The 17,840-nt window shown below is 50.5% G+C and overlaps 1 protein-coding gene across 6 annotated transcripts in view; it reads right to left on the reverse strand.

Moving 5' to 3' along the window:
* Positions 1-17,840, reverse strand: part of LOC130519962 (serine/threonine-protein kinase BRSK2-like) — a 30,025-nt gene that overhangs the window by 6,070 nt on the left and 6,115 nt on the right. For 4 of the 6 annotated variants that reach the window (XM_057023559.1, XM_057023564.1, XM_057023563.1 and 1 more), the window contains exons 2-14: positions 6,710-6,804; positions 5,879-5,964; positions 5,626-5,766; positions 5,334-5,450; positions 4,587-4,620; positions 4,301-4,369; positions 4,060-4,206; positions 3,768-3,799; positions 3,492-3,656; positions 3,321-3,418; positions 2,913-3,063; positions 2,119-2,179; positions 323-971 (exon numbers count right to left, since the gene is read on the reverse strand). In XM_057023559.1, coding sequence (XP_056879539.1) covers positions 323-971; positions 2,119-2,179; positions 2,913-3,063; positions 3,321-3,418; positions 3,492-3,656; positions 3,768-3,799; positions 4,060-4,206; positions 4,301-4,369; positions 4,587-4,620; positions 5,334-5,450; positions 5,626-5,766; positions 5,879-5,964; positions 6,710-6,804 — 1,845 coding nt within the window. The remainder of the gene's footprint in view (positions 1-322; positions 972-2,118; positions 2,180-2,912; positions 3,064-3,320; positions 3,419-3,491; positions 3,657-3,767; positions 3,800-4,059; positions 4,207-4,300; positions 4,370-4,586; positions 4,621-5,333; positions 5,451-5,625; positions 5,767-5,878; positions 5,965-6,709; positions 6,805-17,840) is intronic. The other 2 variants (XM_057023566.1, XM_057023569.1) reach the window with 1 other exon arrangement.

A 17,840-nucleotide genomic window follows, 5' to 3' on the forward strand; every position in this document is an offset into this window, starting at 1 on the left:
AGCTGTTAGCTGGAAATAATCCAAAATAATCTAAAAACACAATAAATTCACTGTTACTGATAAAAACGAGGATTTTCATTTTTTTCTGAAGGAATTTGAACTTCGAAGAAGAAACATTTGATGTTAGAGTCAGAAAATACGAGGGGACTGAACCCCCCCGTCCCGCGTGCGTAATACCCAGGGTGTCCAGCAGAGGCGCTCTTGGCGATTAGAGAGAAAAATAACTGTTTTAGATGAATAATTATAACAATTACTCTGCATCACTCTGTGATTCATGCCCCTCCCTCCTGGTTATGGGAGGGGTGTGATATCGTTTCGGTACCTTGCATTTTCCTGCGGTGGAACCGTGGCGAGCCCAGGAAGCTGTTCTTGAAGGAGTTGAGGCGCGCCCTCCACGGCACGGAGGGGCTGGGGGGCGGGGTCGGGCTGGGCGTGCCCGTAGGGCTGTCCTTTGGGGTGTGCACAGGGGTTCCTTTAGGGGTGGGAAGAGGACTTCCTCTGGGAGACGGGAGGGGGGTCACCTGCGTCATGGGGACAGATTTGCCGTTGTGGTCAGGGTGGAGGTGGTGGCGGCGGCGGGGTGTCATGGGGGGCATGGGGGACAGCGGGATGGAGAGCTTGGGCGCGACGGTAAGGGGCGGGTGGCGTCTAACCCGTGGGCTACTGGGGATGCTCGGGGCCAACGGTGTGTTGGGCGTGGAAGGCTCGGACTTGGGAGTGGTGGGGGGCCGGGCGGTGGTGGGGAGGGGGTTTGACCTGGTGGTCTGCAGGGGCTTCTCAGACACTTTGGGCTTGGCGGGGAGGGTCTGTGTGCGGGGGTGCATGAGGGGAGACCCCATCTTTGGCTGGTAAGAGTTGGCAGCGTGTTGCCCCACCCCATTAAGGCGGACCTGAGAGGAGTGGGTGGGGCTATAGTTGGGGGACTGACACAAGTCTGGGGACTGAGGGGGGATGACAAACCGCCGGCTGGGCTGCAAGTGGCCATGCAGATCAGCCAATGAGAGACCGGAGCACCGCGGCGCCAACAAAGGTTCATTCCCGTGAAAAAAGGAGGGAAATGAACAGAAGGTGGCAGATGAGTGGAGAGGTGGAGCAGGCAGGAAGTGGTGAGAGTGCAAGAAAGAAAGAAAAACAGAAGAACTGTGATCAGCCAATCAGAAGGCAGCAGTGGAGCGTTCACGATGGGATGCACCGACAGCAACATGACATCACTTTAGCTCATATTTACGTACGTTTCACTCTTTATTGAAGGTCACACTTAAAAAAACATCAGTTCAATAAGTTTTGGACTTTTCTTCTTTCACTGTTGATTTTTCTCTTAATTCTCTGAATTTTTTTTAGAAAAAAGGCTGAACTTTCAGTCAGATTTCACGTATCTCAGTCAATTAAAACGCTAAGTCATGCTAGCATGACATGACAATAATATTAGCTCATGAGAGCTTGTTAGCATCAACATGGCCTGCTGGGAATTTCAGAATAAAACATAAATGAAATACTTGTTTGCATTTATTTTGGGTATCTGATATATCGGTGCATCCCAAATTCACCAGCTTTAACTTTAGCAGAAAAGCTAACAGCCTTAGCTTCATCCTCATGCGCTGCTGATGCGTGACGCCATGCGATGAATGAACAACTGAGCTAAAATAGAACATAAAACTCTGCATCGATAATGAATCGCTTCTTCAGAAACAGGAAGTTACATCACTGCTTAAAACTTGAGGAACGAGGGAGGAACCAGAAGACGAACGCCTCCTGAACACCCCGTCGTGGTCAAATTGTCTACCTTTAAAATGTTGCGGTAAAACACTGTTAAAGTGAGCGTCTGTTTATTCTGTGGCTCCGTTCCATCCGCCATCATCAACGCTGCGATAAAACACCTGAACCTCCACCTGATCTTCTCCACAACGCTCTGAGAAACTCCTTCTACTAACGTGCTAGCGTTAGCACCCGCTGCATCTGCACAGGCGGCCGTGGTCAGCGTTCCTGTGGTTCTCTGTTCTGAGCCTAAACAAGCTCCGTGATGAAATCTGAAGTGTGGATGGACGTGGTGACGTCAGCGAGCACGGGCCAGCCGGTGAGGTGCATCATGGGAAACAGAAGGAGAGCGCACAAACTCACCCTGGGACTGCTGAGAGGACTGGTGGACAAACCCGAGGACGCTCCGCTGATCGAGCGCGACCTGTGGAGACACACGGCACCTGGTCAGCAGTTGAACGGACACACACACACACACACACACACACACACACACACACACACACACACACCAGAGAGCTCTTCCAGCCCAGTGGAAAATAAAAGGGTCAGTCATCAGAAGGTTAGAACCAGTAGCGCCTCAGAAACCATTAACACCCCCCGTCACCATCAGCCGGCGCCGTTGAAACCTGGAAGTCAATTCACGGCTGTTCTGAGGGCGGCAGCTTTTGATGGATCTCCTCCATTAGATAATTAGCCAGACAAAACGCTCCGAGCGTGTTTAATTTATGCTAATCGGCGTCACGTCGACCGCGGTGAGAGTCTGGAGCGCTTCAGAATCGTGACTCGACAAAAACAGGCGTTAATAAGGGTGGAAACGACGACGTGAGGAGAGATGAGGAGCTCAGCTGCAGTTTGTGTTGGTAATATCGACTTGAAGAGGCACCGAGAGGCCAAATCAGAACCACAGAAACAACAGAACCACAGAACCCAGAGAACCCACAGCAACGGACCAGAAAGCTCACTGGAATCTTCTGATATTTGATATTAAATTATGCGACCAGAGACTAAATCAGTAAAGCTCATTTAAGCTATGCATGAATTTGATTTGTTCAAACAAATACCACATGGTACCACAATCGTCCGTGGTGTGTGTGTGTGTGTGTGTGTTCCTGTGTGTGTTCCTGTGTGTGTGTGTGTGTTCCTGTGTGTCTCACCTCTGACCGTGGGTCGCCATGTCGATGGCTCGCCGCACCGGTACAGGTGACCCTCCCTCCGTCACCGTCAGGACCTCCATGGACTTCCTCTCCGGCCTGCGTTTGCCGTGACGACTCAGCAGTGGCGAGTCCACGCGCTTGCGGGGCGGGTCTGCCGGGCAGGTCAAAAGGTCAGAGGTCAATGGCGGAACGACATGGAGCCTCAAACCGCCTCAAAAAGCGGAACCGTTAATGTCCCGAAACCCCAACGTCTTCCATCCCAACATTAACTTTTCTAAATGGGTCTGGACCTTCGGGGGGATCGCCCAACCTCTACGACCTCTGCGTGACCTTTACAACATTACTCGGTGAGCTGAGTCATCAGCCGAGGCTGATGGGACCGTGGGGACGAGGACGCTGGTCTCGTACCGGTCTCGTTGCGTGGAGGCAGATTCTGGTCCTCGTGGCTCGGGTATCTCTCCTTGCGGTCCAGCAGCAGGAAGTAGATCATCTTCTCCTGGTTGTCGCTGCGGACATGGAAGACCTTCAGGTTAGTTTCTCCCTCCTCCCTTCTTCCTCCTCCTCCTCCTCCTCACTCACTCTGCAGCCAGCAGATCTGAGGTCAGCTTGTCCTTGTCTCTGAAGCAGCCCAGAGAGTTCATGCTCTCCAGGACGTCGGGGTCGATCTCCTCGGCCGAGGCCAGCGTCCTCACCGCCACCTTCCTGGGGACGGGCTGCTCTGGCTCCGGCTCGTTCTTTCCGGCTCTGCAACGCAAGCGGCAACAGTAATTGGGAAAGGAATTGTGGGTAATCAGAGAGGAGACAAGAGCTTTTCCGATGGGTTTACAGTGACCCAAGGAGGCGGAGTCTACTCACAGGTACCAGGTGTGCTTCTGGATCTGCTCTAACTGTAACACACAGACGGACATTATGAGCTCGCGGTGTCGGTTCTGGACTGTTTATGATCAGACATCTAAAGAGCCACTGTTCCTCATCCTTCACCCGCTGATCTTTTCTGCCATCTGATCTAATCTGGGAGATCTACCAGCAGAGATTACGTCACTAGTGTGAATCATCCTGCCCAGCAGACGAGCGGCGGGGGAACTTCAGTGGAAGTCGTAGCGCTAATGCTAACTGCTGCTAACGTTGGGTCCCGCCGGTCTCGTACCGTCAGCCTCTTGGTGGGGTCAACTTCAATCATCCCACGAAGGAGGTTCTGGCAGTCGGGGGGGATGAAGTGGGGCATGTGGAAGACTCCCAGCTTCACCTTCTCCAGGAGGTTCCTCAGATTATCGTCATCGAACGGCAGTGCCCCCTGCAGGCAGGGGACAGCAAACAGCACAGCGTTGACACAGACCCACCTTTAATGATGTCAACCGCTCAGCAAACATGGACCGACGGCTACTGACCACCAACAGAGCAAACAGGATGACGCCGCAGCTCCACGCATCGGCCTTCCTGCCGTCATACTTCTCCCCCTGGACAGACGGACAGATCAGTCATTCTCAGAGAACCCAATAAAAGCATCAGCGGCGTCTGAAGAGTAAAAATATCTCTTCGTTTTTTAAATATTTACTGAAAGTGTATGTGTGTGTGGTGTGTGTGTGTGTGGTGTGTGTGTGTGTGGTGTGTGTGTGTGTGATGGAGCCATTGGGGCTGCTTCTACAGCGTGACAGGCGGAGCAGGAGCACTCACCCTGATGACCTCCGGGCAGGCGTAGTGAGGAGATCTGTGAAAGGCAACAAAAGAAAGGATGACACAGACGAACGGCGGCCCGCAGCCACCAGATCGACACGCACCACTTTGTCAGAAACACGTGCGAACGTCACACTCGGCCCACCTGACCCGGGTCGGCTGAGAGACTACAACAGGAAGTGATCTCAGTGAAGCTCTGAGGTAATCAGGCGGTCACCTCTACAGGTAGAAAATGCATTACATCGCAGGAGTTAGCTTAACATGCTAACTATTCAGCATAAACTCGCTCCTTAGTGAAGGTACTGAGAAGTTCTAAACCCTGTGGAACCCTGCAGAAGTTCCAGTGTGGGTGAAAGTCCTCAATCATCCAGAACTGTCCTCTTTCGCTTCATATAGCTTCAACTGGACGTCCTCCTGGTTTCACCTCATCAAGGAGGTTTCTTCAGACCTGAAGCTTCTTTGGTAGAGGTCCGGTTGACTTCTAGAAGCATTCTCACTCGTCTTTGACTCATTTGACTCAAAACAAAAACAAAAACTTTTTTGAAGAGATTTGAGACAATCTTGGCATGATGGTGGTTGTTTTTGATGTTGCTGAGACAACGTGTCAGATGTTCCTTCTCTGATGTTCCAGAAACAAAGTTAAGATTCCAGGATCCATCAGAGCTGCTCCCACAAACTGAAGACGAAGAAAAGTCTTCTCACACACACACACACACACACACACACACACACAAACGAAGTTCTCACCCGCAGCTGGTCTCCAGCAGGCTGTCCCCGACCTGCAGGGACGCCATGCCGAAGTCTGCGATCCTGATGTTGTTCTTCTCATCCAACAACAAATTCTCAGGCTTCAAATCTCTGTGGCTGGACATAAACAGACAGGAAGAGCAGGATCAATCCTCCAATAACTGATCGTGGCTGTTGATCACACACACACACACACACACACACACACACACCACACACACACACACACACACACACACACACACACACACACACACACACACACACACACACACGTATGGTGAGAACAGACCATATGGAGTGGCTGTGGCAGAAGTCCAGCGCTGAGATGATCTGCCTGAAGAACTTCCTGGCCTCCTTTGGCGTTAATCGACCTTTTTTCACCAGGTAGTCGAACAGCTCGCCGCCCGACACGTGTTCCAGCACCAGGTACCTGCGCAGGTGAAGGAGACGACGCGTGTGTGTCCACGAGGATGAGGGAGTGATGTCAGGATTCAGAGGGAATTCCCCCTTTTTACTGGAACCATGTTGACAGGTGAACTTACAGGTATTTCTTATTTTCGTAGACTTCGTGCAGCTTTAAGACGTGAGGATGCTCGATGAGCTTCAGGATGGCGATCTCTCGCTCCACCTGCACGCAAACAAAACTGTGCTGTAGTAAAAAGATCACAGAAGAAGAACCACCCATACAGGTCAACAATCCATTGACCTTTCATCAGAAATCATGAGAAAACAGCAGGAACATCACTGGAGAACACTGGGGAACACGAGGGAACACTGGAGAACACTAGGAATCACTGGGGATCACTGGGGAACACGAGGGGACACTGGAGAACACTAGGAATCACTGGGGAACACGAGGGAACACGAGGGAACACGAGGGAACACGAGGAAACACTAGGGATCACTGGAGAACACTGGGGAACACTGGAGCTACTGATCCATTAAAACCTGAAAATCCAACCCCTGAATCATGATGTTGAGATGGTTCTTCAAGAAAAAGTTCCTTCAGTTCACTGAAACATTCAGGGTGAAAACCTGCTTTTATATGTAGAGGATTCAGGACGTTCCCACGTTCCCAACAATGAACAAGGGAACCTCAGAAGAAGAAGGAAAAAATGCTGAAGCATTCTAAACATTAACAAAAACGAGAGCGTCCTCAGGAGGTGGCGTGGAGGAGAACTTTCGTGTATTTACAGGATGTGTGAGATCATGTGACGATGGGAGGAACGAGGGATGGAGGGAGGAAGAGTGAAAGTCAGGGAACATCTCTGAGCAGAAACAACCATCAGATCAGACAGCTCCCATTTGTGGTTCTTCTGCGGCCTGAAATGTGAGAACAACGAGAACCAAACAGGTGAACGCAACGATCTTACCTTCATCAAAACGGACTCGCTCAGTTTTTCCCTGTTGACGATCTTGATGGCGACTTTCTGACATGTGACACAGTGGATGCCGAGCTTGACCAGACCTGCGACCAAGAGAAGGTCATCAACCAGGGACACATCCAGCCTCCATCACATCCAGCCTCCATCACATCCATCCTCCATCACTCCAGACTTGATACTTGATAACTTGGACGAGGTGGTGAGGGACAGGATGGTGTTGAAACTGCGGACAATCATGGACAGTCCCCCCCCCCCCCTCCATAACACAGTGGACAAACTGAGGAGCAGCTTCAGCAACAGACTCCTGCAGCCTCGCTGCTCCAAGGACGGTACAGGAATCATTCCTGCCGTCCGCCATTAAACTGTACAATTCACTCAAACCAACTCAACAATAATTGTGTAATGTTTATGTTGTAATTTTATTTCTAATTTATTCTATATTTATGTATATATGCTTAAATGCTTATAATATGTATATATTATATTATGTATATATTATATATATGCTTATAATATACTGTATATATGCTTATAACATTCGAATCTATCTGTATTTATTTTTTTCTGTCTCTTACTCTGCATTCGCTGCTACTATAATTCAATTTCCCCACGGGGATGAATAAAGTCCATCTTAATCTAATCACATCCAGCCTCCATCCAGCCTCCATCACATCCAGCCTCCATCACATCCAGCCTCCATCACATCCAGCCTCCATCACATCCAGCCTCCATCACATCCAGCCTCCATCACATCCAGCCTCCATCACATCCAGCCTCCATCACATCCAGCCTCCATCCACATCCAGCCTCCATCCAGCCTCCATCACATCCAACCATCCATCCTCCATCCATCACATCCAGCCTCCATCACATCCAGCCTCCATCACATCCAGCCTCCATCCAGCCTCCATCACATCCTCCAGCCTCCATCACATCCAGCCTCCATCCAGCCTCCATCACATCCAGCCTCCAGCCTCCATCACTCCAGCCTCCATCCACCTCCATCACATCCAGCCTCCATCACATCCAGCCTCCATCCAGCCTCCATCACATCCAACCTCCATCCATCCTCCATCACATCCAACCTCCATCACATCCATCCTCCATCACATCCATCCTCCATCACATCCAGCCTCCATCACATCCAACCTCCATCACATCCATCCTCCATCACATCCAACCTCCATCACATCCATCCTCCATCACATCCATCCTCCATCACATCCAGCCTCCATCACATCCAACCTCCATCCAATCTCCATCCAACCTCCATCACATCCAACCTCCATCCAATCTCCATCCAACCTCCATCACATCCAACCTCCATCCAGCCTCCATCCAATCTCCATCCAGCCTCCATCAGGGCCAACCAGCAGATCCACCAGGCTGGATCAATAATCACCATTAATAAACGGAACACTTTATAAATGATTCAACACCTGAAGAGATTAAAAAGGGGTATTTTTATATTTAAGCGGACTGAGGAAGCTAAACTCAAACTGTTTTCACATCTACCATGAATGAAAAAACAAAACTCCACTGAAGGAAGCTCAAGAATCTCAGGTGTTTTCTTTCAGCTTCACCTCCTGTCACCCTAACAGGAGCCCTGACATAAGGATCGACTCCAGAGAACTGGGAACAACGGTTCTTTAATCTTGTTTCGGGTCTGTATATCAAAGCAGCGTCATGGAGGAGACCACTTTGTACTGAAGGTCTGCAGGCGCGTGTGGAAATGCCACGCTGCATATTCAGCCGGCCATTACCTCACGCTACATATGTAAAAGGCCATTTCCAGGTGGGGGGTTCTCACACTGACACCAACCAGGGAGATGCGTTTCTCCAGTTAAAACCCCAAAAGAACCCTGGGTGACAAAGGATGAGGTCATTGATGTTCAGGTCAGCGTAACGGGGGAGGAGGAGCAGAGGTATGGAGATCATGTGAGTCAAGAGCACTCATGCTGCTCTCCACCATCCATGAGACGCCACTGCCGGTGAACCGCGGAGCCATCCCAGCGGAGCCATCCCAGCGGAGCCACGCTCTGCGGCTGCCGCTAATGAGATCACGCCCACGCCGTCGTCAATGTCACGGCACAAGCTAACCATCAGAGAGCGTCCCAGCATCCATCCGCGGTTCCGCTGTGAACTCCAGATGAGATGCTTTTCTTTCCAGCTGAAGCTCCTGAGAGTCCACAGCTGTACAGCACATCTGCCACCACACAGGGAGACGCCTTAAACATTTCAGGGAGGGGTCAAGATGGCAGCTGGGAGGGAATTTAACCGGACCCGCTGAGAAAGTGTCCCCACCACAACTGCATTTACCGCTTGACTTGTTTGTTAGGATTCTGAGGAGGACCTTTGGGTCTGCAGACATCACTGATCACATTATTGATCTATCTGGACTGATCCCTGCAGAGGAGCCGAGTGGCCGCGGGAACGGGTCAAAAGTTTGCAAATTGACTGAGCTTTATGAAATATGTGACGTCATTCCTGCTCCTGAGGAAGGCAGGACGCAGCCGTCCAATCAGCAGAGAGCACGAGGACAGAAGAGGGGAGATCAATTAGCCATTGGCTGAGAAAACTACCAGGCAACAGATGACGTCCAAACAGCTGTTCAGCTTTTAACTACCGCCAACAATTTTGTGTGAAGCTGCTGAAAAGGAGGATATCTGTGTCAAGGTTAGCCCCCCCACATCCTCTTTCTTCATTAATGAGGTAATCAAGGGGGGTTGGAGCGGGGAAGGAGAGGAAGAGGATGAGGAGGGAGGCCGGGAAAGGGGGTCAGGCCTCGAGAGGAAGAGTGAGAGAGCGGCTTCCTGCGGTGCTCTCGGAGGAGGAAGAAATGCGACTGCAGTCGGAGAGCGACATCAAAACGAGAGCGTTTCCAGGGTGACATCATTCCTATTCAGACGTAGCCACTGCGTCTGACTGACAGGTCATGTGACAGGAGGAAGATTACAGTGCTTCAGAGGAGGAAAAGAACGATCAAGATGAGTTTATTAGTTCATCTAAGATTACATCAGACACACTTCCAGTCAACCAATCCGCTGGACAAACACACTGCGGCCAATCACCTCCAGGTCAACTGGGTTAGCGGTTCCAAGTTAGCGGTTCCAAGTTAGCGGTTCCAAGTTAGCGGTTTCATGTTAGCCTCACTTGGTGAACCGTACGACCCTGCGGTGAAACCTTCCACCTTCTGTGTAATTAGTCTTTGGCTGCTCTGTCACCTCCTCCGGAGAGCACCTCGCCCCGGTCTGCATCTCTCTCACACACACACACACCACACACACACACACACACACACACACACACACACACACACACACACACACACACACACACACACACACATTTTTCTGTGTAAATTAATTTCCAACACGGCTCCGACCTGACTCGACTCGCCTGTCAGAACGTGGTTGTTAATGAGCCCTGATGTCTTTTTCACAGGAGAACACACACACAGACACACACACACACACGCACACACGCACACACACAGGAAGACAAATGTCAGCCATGGTGCTTCATGTCAGCCATGTTGACCCAACATTCAACCTTTTGTCACCCTAAAACCTTTTCATCTCTCTCACTACATAAAAGAGTGAAACCGAAAGATGCAGCTGGAATAAAGAGTCAGCACACTTCCTGTTTCTGTCCATCTTTCTGCCCAAAGCTGCAGGGGTGATTCCTCCCTGCATGATGTCTTCAGAGACATTGGTCTATTTTTAGCCCCCTCTTTCATGGGCACTCACTTTGGTCTTTATGAATTGGCCTTTTAAACAGCCAGCCAACAGTCAGGCTTTACCGCACATCTTGCTCCTCTAAACACGCAACATTTCAAATGTTTCAGATGACGTCTCTTGGTGACATTTGGTCCCAAAGACTTCAACACAACAGTCTGAACAAACCAACCATCTTCAACGTAGCATGTTCCTGTTTGCAAGTTGTCATCATCATCATCTGCACCAGGAAACAGTTGCTCCCATCTCATTTATATAATGTTTTAATCCTATTTTGATGACTATGACATGTTTCCAGACAGGAAAAAACAGTACGTTTAACAGGCAGAAGTTCAAAACTAAAGTCAAGATAGAAACCAGCTAACGGCTAACCTCCTAAGTCTGCAACTTTAATGTATAAATTTGCAGTTTTACAATGTCTGAACACTTTTCAGGCAGATTCTTGTTTATCTGACTGGTACAACAGTCAGTATTTCCCTTACCGACTGTATTTTAACCTTCAGCAAGAGCTGCCAGGCAGCTTAAGTGGATATTATAAAACTCGGGCTTTTCAAACATGTGAGCCAAATTAAAAAAACTGAATTCAACAAGAATTCTGCATAAAAGCTCAAATAATTATGCTTGTAATTCAGCGGTGGGCACGCGGCCGTTTCCATGGTTTCGGTTTATAAGGAATGTGCCCTTTGAGTTGTTGCCCTCTCACAATGACCCCTGTCAGCCATCTCAAACACATCGCTTCTGTCTGCAGACATTTGTGGCTGCAAAGCTTTGAAAGAACATCTGGACGCACAGTTGTCTGTCACCATGGTGCCTCCCGTCAACCAGGAGGAGAATGTTCATTTATATAAACTTTATCTGCCGTGCAGAGACGAGGACGTCCTCACGACTGGAGCAAACCCCGAGGCTTCTAAAAATAACACCAGTAACCAACACGTCCATGTCTGTACCATGTGACCCAGCAACAGCCAATCACGCAGGCCGGCTGCTCAGCACGTTTGTCATGACTCAGAGGTCCAGCAGCTCCTTGACCCGAGAAGCTGAGGAAACAAGAAGTGAGAGGAGGAGGAGGAGGAGAAGATGAAGATCCTTCTGGTTCTCTGGTGGATGAGAATTGACTGGTGAAGATGATGAGGATGAGGAGGAGGAGGAGGAGGAGGAGGAGTGCTGACAGCCGATGTAGCAGACGGAGGAGAGTTGGAGGTTTCCCTGTTTGGATGAGGAGGAGGAGGAGAGGAGGAGGAGGAGGAGGAGGAGGAGGAGGAGGAGGAGGAGGAACGAGAGAAGGGACAGTTCTTCATGTTGACAGCAAGGAGAACATCTTTAAAGCTGTTGGTCTGAGCGTCCTGCATCAACCCGGCCAACCAGCAACATCATCACATCACTTCCTGCCCTTATCACCACACCTGACGACCACTGACGTGCACGTTTACCTCCTGAGGACAAACGCGAGCAGGAATCCCAAAAGCGGGGAGAGAAAAGCTCCGAGTGCATCAACACCACCCACGTCCACCAAGCCTCCCATCATGCATCAGTGCAGCAGTGATAAAAGCCAGAGGATCCATTTGTGTCGAGAGGAGACCAAGATGTCTCAACATGAGAAGACGGAGATGAGCAGCTCTGTGTCTAACACACACGTGCACGCACACACACACACACCTCCTCTCTTACCACTGAATGCAGATTAATTACTTCACCCCCCAGTTTCCTCTGTACTCCCCGAGGAGGACAAGATGATGCTGACAGAAAGAAAAGAGTAAAGACAAAGAAAGAGAGAGGGAGGAGAGGACGAGTCAGAATGAGATGATGAAGCTGAGCGGAAGAGGAAGAAAGTCCTATTTTTATTTCAATCCCCGGCATTTGATCGTAATAATAATGAGAGTTGGAAGATCGTGCTGTCTGAATGCTGTAGGACGCAGGAGACGAGGAGACAGAAGACAGACGTCCTTATGGAGACGTTACTGCGGGTCGTCGCTGGTTTCAACTTAACGTGTAGATTTACATTTAATTTGCATGTTGAAGAACACGTAGGAGCACACGTAGTTCATCACATCATTAAAGCACGTCCTCCAAACACGCACGTCCTCCGAGGACGCGCCTGTTGTCCTCATTGTTGCTCCCTCAAATTTCGTAATTTTTCCACCTAATTCAGCTCGTCTGCAATTTCAGATCTTTCCTCTGATTGGAGGAGACGAACCGGCCAATCGGTCGCTGCGGCTGGAAATAACATCAGAGCGTCTCTCTAACGGGACATAGCAGCGTCCCACAGAGACACCAGCTCGTCCTCCGCCTTTATTATCTGCCCCTAAAGGGAGAACTCATCCCCCATCTCACAAATGTGACCACCGGGGCTCAGGAAACCGCCAGTGAGCACGCCATCGCTCCGTCACATGAGCCGCTCACCATTTTGAAGAGGACGTGCTGTGATGGACGAGACACTTCTGGAAAAACCAGATCTTTTAAGAGTTTAAAGAGACCTTAAGGTGTTGTCACCTCTGACCTCAGAGTGCGTCTTTGTCTAAATAAGAGAGATCGGGCAGCCATGTGGTTCCTCTCTAACAGCTCTGCTTCCAAGCACGTGAGAACAAACATGTTGGCGCTGATGGAAGGCCTACGTCAGGTCGCGTGCGCACTCACGGCCATCTATTTTTCAAGAGAAGCGAAGGAAATGTTGTAGCTGAGATCAATCAAGTGTAAAAAAAGGTCGAAGCGTGGTTCCGAACGCTGCCGTGACGTTCGGAATTGCACCAAATTCATCTTAACCTACTTTTCAGAGGCAAATTTACATAAATACTCTCCCCGTCTCCAAAGAGAAGGACGGCAGAAGACAAATCACAGCCCCAGAGCGAAACGTGCGCGCGTGTGTGTGCGGATCAAAGAGACGCTGCCTATGAGGGCTCGTTAAACGTGGTGATTCTGGGCTCTGACACAAACCTACTGCAGCCGTTTCACATTATCGGCGGCTCCCGGAGGCACCTTTGTTTCTAAACGGCGCTGGTTCGATAAAGTCTGCTCCCAGAGCAGCTTCAGGACCGCAGACAGCGCCTGTAGTTCCCCGTCAGGGTCAGAACAGATGCGGCTCACCACACTGGTGACTGCACAAACAACCGCAGATACACTCGTACTAGCGATTGTATGACTAGAACTTACGACTGTAGCTAACGCTAACAGAGACGGTAGCGTCACTGAGCGTGCTACTGCAGCGGTAACCACGCTGTTGGGCTTCAGCACCACGACTGACACTGATGCTGTGGGGCTACTGCTCCTGCTGCAGCAGCCTGACCTCCATAAACCGTCAGAACCATGTGATCGCTGGGGTGAAAACGCCATCATTTATTCATAATGCGAGACATTCCAACAAGCAGCAGGGGAGGGGGGGCAACACCCTCCCATGGAGGGTGGAGAAGAGAAGGGATTACGGCGTGTTTTCCGGTCTCTTGATCGGAACAGGAAGCTGAGGATGACAATGCGATTGATGCTGTCACTGGTGTCACGTGACCGTCTGCTCTCCCAGCCCCACTAAAGGCTCCCAGGCTTCCTCCCTGTCCTGCGTGATTTCAGTCACTCGCAGCGTGTCGGGACGCCGCCACTGAGCAAACTCCACGGCTCAGCTGTGGTTCGCTGCGGGCCGAGGCCGGACCGCCGCACGACTCCGAGCTGGAATCAAAGACTGCTGCACGGCTGACGCCAGACACCGAGGACCCCACTGAGACCCGCGGAGGCGCGGGGAGATACACAACCTGGAACAAACAACAAGTTCTACGACTGCACGTGTAATCCGGAATAATGATGTGAATCAGAAGTGGGGCAGAGGCAGCTAATCCCACTTTAATGAGGTGTTTTTCACGACAGCTTCAGGTTTTCCTTGTCTACAAAAAGACGAGACGCCTTTCTGGCTTCACCACATTTGTGGCGTTGGAGAGGACGAAGGTTCGGCTGTTTTCTCTGCTCACATACGGGTGGACGTCCACAGGGAATACCTGCTCCAGAGGAAAAGTGGAGCACCAGTTCAGCTGTGGAGCGAGGGGCTGCTTCATGAGAACGGGGGCTTTAGGGGCTTTCAGGGCTGCTGTAGACTGTGTGTGTGTGTGTGTGTGTGTGGGGGGTGTTAAGCCTCCATTGCTCCACATCCCATTGCGACTGGAACCAGAGGTGACTCTCATCCCAGTCCAATCCCTTCTTCACAGGAGGTGAAAAATAAATCCTCGCATAAACAAAATCAAGTCCGCTGTGACCCCCATATTCACTCCCCCATCCCCCAACGTGATGGTGCCCCCCAGTATAAATCCCACACCAGTTAATCCCAGAAAGGCTGACAGAGGAATTATTCTGTCTGCCCGTGGCTGCCTGAACCTTCAGCCGAGACGGCGGATTACAAACCAGGAAGTGGAGTCAGCTGAGGGCACGTTTGCTTTTCCTTCAGCGTCCATATTGAGAACCAAAACCAGGTTCTCTGAATTCTCCTGGGCCGGTGGTGTGGCGTCATCGCTAGCCTGATAGAGGCTAACGGGGAGACGCACAGGTCCCTCAGCAGTTTGTGGCTGTTCATGGGTGAGGAACCAGAACACGGACATGAGAGGTGATGTTCATCAGATCAGTGAAGAACATCTCAGACAAAGCTTTTTTTTTTATTACCATGAAAAATGTGTTACTCTGGACCAAAGCATCCATCATGTACCAGGACTCTTGTCATGAGCTCAAATATTCTGCAGTCTGCAGAGAGACGAGAACAGTAACGTGAAAAATGTCCTATGTAAACATGCAGTCACACATCAATCTCCAGAAACATCAGCAGAAAGGATCTGCTGACGCTTGCTAACGAGATTTACGATGCTAACCGCATCTTGCCGCAACACCTCAGAAGTCCAGCAGTGAGTCACAACCCCAGAATCAAACCCAGCTGCTCTACATTCACTCTGTAGGACCTTTGCTGAGACATTTTCATATACTTGCGGCCCCTCGAGGCCTATAAAGTCCTCAACAAAGGGAGGCTTTTACCACGACGTATCCGCGCTTGTGTTTCCATGTCAGTGCACATCTCCAGACAGGAGGAGCCTGGGACGGCCTCTTTCTCCACATTGCCAAAGGTAACATATGGACCAGCGATCAACGTCATGATGCCTGCAAATCATCATAGCTTCAGGCCGGTCTGGACTGACGTCGGCCACGTCTGGACGTTGGTCCCGCACGGTGACAGCTGCTCTCGTTGGTGGGAGGCCTCCACCAGTCCACAGGACGGACTCGTTCATCGGACCTGATGCCGACTGAGGCTGTGGATCTGGTCGCTCACGTTCTCCTGGCTCCCATTCTGGTCCCGCCCTGCTCTGACCAATGGGACGGTTGTTTAAAAAAGTCCTCCAGACCTGCAGACTGTCTTTATCTCTTTCACTTCCATCACACAGAACCTCCCAGTGTGGCGGACCGGGATGGTGGGCGAAAACCCCAGCGACAGCGAAGCCTCATCGGGACAGTTTGAATTAGAGAGAAAAGTCCAACCATCAGGAATCCAGCCTCCAAACCCTGGAGGTCTTTGGACCGCAGCCTCTTCAGTGCTGAAAGGTCCATAATGTACGACAGACGGGATTCTGCCCAATTAGACCGGACCACCCACCGGGAGGCATCACAAGAACCGTTTCTTCCGGCTGAGCGTGGCGGCGGTGGACAGCAGCTGGTGGACGAGACGCACTTATATTCACATCATTTTAATTTAACAGGCTGCCGGAGGTGCGGACGGATAGTTCTGATTTGAAATGTGTTGGACATTTGAAATCAAATTAATCATTCAAATATTCAATATTCATATTCGTGACAGGACAGTCGGTCCAAAATGCACCGCTGCCTCCTGCAACCTCATTGGCTGAGCCGATTAAAAACAATGACATCATCAGCTGGGTCAGTGACATCAGAGGCAGCAAAACTGGTCTTTTCTTCTTCTGCGCTTTATTCATCATACACTTCGTCCTCTTCACAACTCTGCGAGCGTTCCATTTTTACCCCATCTCCTCCTCCTCCTCCCTCCCTGCTCTTCCATCCCCTCCCCCCACTAGTCTTTTATTCATCCCCCAGCACACATGCCCCTCCCCCTCGCTCTCTCTTTCACTCCATCCTCCTCTCGGCTCCGCCCATCTTCCTGTCTGCATCCACTTGCAGCGAAGTCTTTGTCTGCTGCAAGTGTGAGTGTGTGAATGTGTGAATGTGTGAGTGAGAGAGAGAGAGAGAGAGAGAGAGAGAGTGTGTGTGTGTGTGTGTGTGTGTGTGTGTGTAGGAGAAACTGGGTTGTAGTGTTGTATTTTTAACCAGGGCTCTCCTCTCATCTCCAGAGGACCTTAATGGGGGTGAGACCAGTAAAAAGGTTGAATCTTGATGTCTCTGCCCTTATTGATCTTTCAAAATAATCTTTTTCATCTTGTAGGTAATGTTTTGGTGAAGAATAAAGACCACAGTTGTTCTCCTTGGGTTCTTCCTGACCTTTCCTTCATTGTTTGGAATTCTACTCTGGGTCTACCCAATCAGGAAGCCCAGGTGGACCACCGCCTCCAAGAGGAGACGCAAGAAGGTTTCTGCATTGACCTGCAAAACCTCAAGAACAAGCAGAAGATTCCAGGAGATCCTCGGGAGGCACCAGAGGATGAGCAGGAAAGCAGGAATTAATTTCTAACCAGATCAGCCAGAAACCTGACTCCATGAGGGGGGTCAGGTGTCCTCCAGGTGGACCTGCAGGACTGTGAAGATTAGAGCTCCAGCTTCATTGTTGGTGGTTCACTGATGAGAGCAGGAACACACTGAGCATGTTTGACAGATGTGGACCTCCACACACACACACACACACACACACACACACACACACACACACACACACACACACACACACACACACACACCACATGGTAGCGTAAGCAGCCCTACAGGCTGAATCCAATTAAACACCAGCAGCGTTCTGGGGCTGTTTTAGCCCGAAGGACTGAGGACGCCAGCGAGGGGTCAACCAAGGAAACATGAAAAAGCTGCGAGCCAAAGAAGGAGAGGAGCGTGTGTGTGTGTGTGTGTGTGTGTGTGTTCTGTAATTTCTCTGTTAAATCTAAGTTGAATGAATAAAGCTTGTTTTGAATCACGTGCGCTGGTTGTCATAGTGGTTCCGCCGGTAAAAGTGTGTGTGACCCTCAGCAGCACACAAACGCAGCATGTTTGGGGCCATCTGGCAGGTGGCGTAAAGAGGGTCGTGACCCCCAGGAGGCCCCTCCTCCTTCATTAACAATCATTAGGAGCCTGTTCTGGTTATCACCCACACGCTCGGCAGCGAAAGCAAGACGCAACATTGCGAAGCTCCGCCCACAGCAGCCAAAAATCTGGTGTTTCCGGTCATCACCAAATGGAACGTCCATCCT

The sequence above is a fragment of the Takifugu flavidus genome, chromosome 2, assembly GCF_003711565.1.
Source record: "Takifugu flavidus isolate HTHZ2018 chromosome 2, ASM371156v2, whole genome shotgun sequence".
NCBI lineage: Eukaryota > Metazoa > Chordata > Actinopteri > Tetraodontiformes > Tetraodontidae > Takifugu > Takifugu flavidus.